This window comes from Centroberyx affinis, unplaced genomic scaffold (assembly GCF_046629955.1).
Source record: "Centroberyx affinis isolate AG114_WGS23_722 - 3 ecotype Tasmania unplaced genomic scaffold, CSIRO-AGI_Caff_v1 ptg003066l_1, whole genome shotgun sequence".
Taxonomy (NCBI): domain Eukaryota; kingdom Metazoa; phylum Chordata; class Actinopteri; order Beryciformes; family Berycidae; genus Centroberyx; species Centroberyx affinis.
This window is the reverse complement of record NW_027281151.1, coordinates 71,799-74,585: the sequence shown is the minus strand read 5'-3', so window position 1 is coordinate 74,585 and position 2,787 is coordinate 71,799. Positions and strand designations below refer to the sequence as shown.

General features: G+C 55.5%; 1 protein-coding gene across 1 annotated transcript; it reads left to right on the top strand.

The window, feature by feature from the left end:
* The first annotated feature begins 347 nt into the window (after nt 1-347).
* On the top strand, nt 348-1,904 carry LOC139659325 (amphoterin-induced protein 2-like). The gene has a single exon (XM_071537557.1). It carries the CDS (start codon nt 348-350, stop codon nt 1,902-1,904), a length of 1,557 nt encoding a protein of 518 aa, XP_071393658.1.
* Nucleotides 1,905-2,787: the final 883 nt, after the last annotated feature.

Below are 2,787 nucleotides of genomic sequence, written 5' to 3'. Positions count from 1 at the left end.
ATTTATGATAATGCTGTTTCATTTTATTCTACACTTTGTAGACTGTTTTTAAAAAGTGCTACACAAATAAGGGTTATTATTATTGTTATTATTATTGTTATTAGTTGTAGTAGAAGTAGTAGTAGTATTATTATAAAAGGCAAAGCAAACTTTATTTATATAGCACGTTTCATACACAAGACAAATGCAGTGTGCTTCATATGAAACAGAGTATTTTTCTGTCTCCCTTCCTTTTCCAAATCCCTCTTCAGTTGATGAAAGCGCTCAGCGAGCAGCGGCCGGTTCTCCTGACATGCGTTCGTCCTGTGAGACGGTAACCTGAGCTCCGCCCCGGGGGCAACAGCAGGATGCGTCCCGTCGTGTCGCAGGTTTTGAGCGAGGCCGATGACGGAGGCAGCCGCCGCCCCCCCGCCGCCGCCGGCGCCACCGCCGCGGCGCTGCTGCTCTCCCTGTGCCTCGGCTTCCCCCCCTCCGTGGCCGCTTGCCCGCCCGACTGCCTCTGTGCCAGTGATATCGTTTCCTGCAGCGGCCGCAATCTGTCCACGTTGCCCCTCGACCTCCCGGGCTACGCCACGCGGCTGGACCTGAGCCACGGCGCTCTGGCCGCCCTGCCGGCCGGCTGGATCGCCCGTCCGTTCGACCGGCTGGCCACGCTGGTTCTCAGCCGGAACGCCGTCGCCCGGATCGAGCCGGACGCCTTCGCCCTCACGCCGCACCTCCTCCACCTGGACCTGTCCTCCAACCGGCTGGCGGTCCTGAACGCCTCCGTCTTCCGCGGGCTGGAGGAGCTGGAGGTGCTGCTGCTGTTCGGCAACCGGATCGTCCGGATCGAGCCGGGGGCCTTCGGGGGTCTCCGCGGCCTGCGGAGGCTCTACCTCTCTGGGAACAGGCTGGAAGCTTTCCCCCTGGAGCTCTACCAGGGTCCTGCGGGACCTCGGAACCTGACCTTCCTGGATCTGTCGTCCAACCGGCTCCGGCGGGCGCCGGTGCAGAGCCTGCTGTCTCTGCCCGCCTGGCAGCAAGCTGGGATTTATCTGCAGGGGAATCCTTTGGTCTGCGACTGCGCTCTGCTCGCCCTGCTGGAGTTCTGGGTGTGGAAGCGGTATCGCCCCCTGGTGGACTTCAGGGGCGATTACCCGTGCGGGCTGGGCGGAGACGGTGCGGGGGCGAGGCCGAGCTGCGCGGGGCAGCGGCAGGGAGCGGCGGATAACTTCCTTGAGGCGGGAACGCACCGAGTGGAGCCGGGCGATTGGCTCAGAGTGCCGTGTCCCGGGTTGGCTCCTCCCACCCAGGGGGAGCCGGTGGCGTTCTGGGTTGCGCCCCGGGCGGTGCTGCGTTCGCCGGGCGACGATCCGAGCGGCCGCCTCCTGGTCCTCCCCAACGGCACCCTGGAAATCAGAGGGGCGCTCCTGGAGGATTCCGGGACATACGTGTGCGTGGCGGCCCGCGGGCGCCCCTTCGACCCCGGCGAGTCCCCGGAGGCGACCGTGTCGGTCGGGAACTCGAGCGTCGCCCCCGACGCCGGCTCGGCGCACGGCGGCGGCGCGGAGCATTTCAACACGGCGTTCACCACGCTGGCGTCCTGCGTGATCAGCATCGTCCTGGTGCTGCTGTACCTGTACCTCACGCCCTGCCGCTGCCGCGAGGGCCGGGCCGGCGGCGGGGCGAGGGGCTGCGGCGGCCGGGCCGTCCTCCTCTGCTCCGACCCCAGGGAGGTCGATTCGGGGGAGAGGCGGTCGAACGGGAAGAGGGTGGCGTTTCTGGAGCCGCAGGCGGGGGATTCTGACACAGGCGGCCCGAAAACGCCGGCGATGAACTCGGCTCACGGGAACACAGAGGGGATTCTGAAGAACGGAAGTAGGACAGTGGGACAGACGCTCACAGACCCCGCTCACGTGGCGTAGCTGTAAAAATAAACTTTTGCGGACTGTTGTATTACTACAATCTGAACCCAAGTGTTTTTCAGTGTCTTGTTTCACACTGCAAAAAATCTCCATCTTAACAAGTCATTTAGTCTGTTTCTGCCAGTGGGCTTTGCTAATTTCACTTGTTTCCAATGCAAATCAACTGGTTGCAACAATTTTAGGGCTGCAACTAACGATTATTTTCATTGTCGATTAATCTGTCGATTATTTTCTCGATTAATCGATTAGTTGTTTGGTCTATAAAATGTCAGAAAACGGTGAAAAATGTGGATCAGTGTTTCCCAAAGCCCAAGATGACGTCCTCAAATGTCTTGTTTTGTCCACAACCCAAAGATATTCAGTTTACTGTCATAGAGGAGTAAAGAAACCAGAAAATATTCACATTTAAGAAGCTGGAATCAGAGAATTTTGACTTATTTTTCTTAAATTACTCAAACCGATTAATCGATAGATGACAACTAATCGATTAATCGTTTCAGCTCTAAACAATTTAGTAGAATCAAGAGTCATTTTCTTGACAGCAGTGCAGTGATCTGCCTTTTTCTGACTGGTTTCAACACACTGACACTCATTTCTAGAACATTCCTGAAACAAGTGAAGCTGCGTTGGAAACAAGTGGAGTTTTCTCTCCTCACTGGCAGAATTGTTCTCTTGGTTTAAGAAAAATAAGATTTGAAGGCTGAATATGAGACTAAATGACTTGTTAAAATGTTTTTTTTTTGCAGTGCAGTACATGATGAGTAAATCCATCTGGATCTGAAGTAGAAAACTGTTCATATGGAGTAGTTATGTACTGTAGAGCTTTGGGTATGTGGTCTAAAGCAGAAATCCTTTTGTAGGCAGAATTTCAATTATGTCTCAA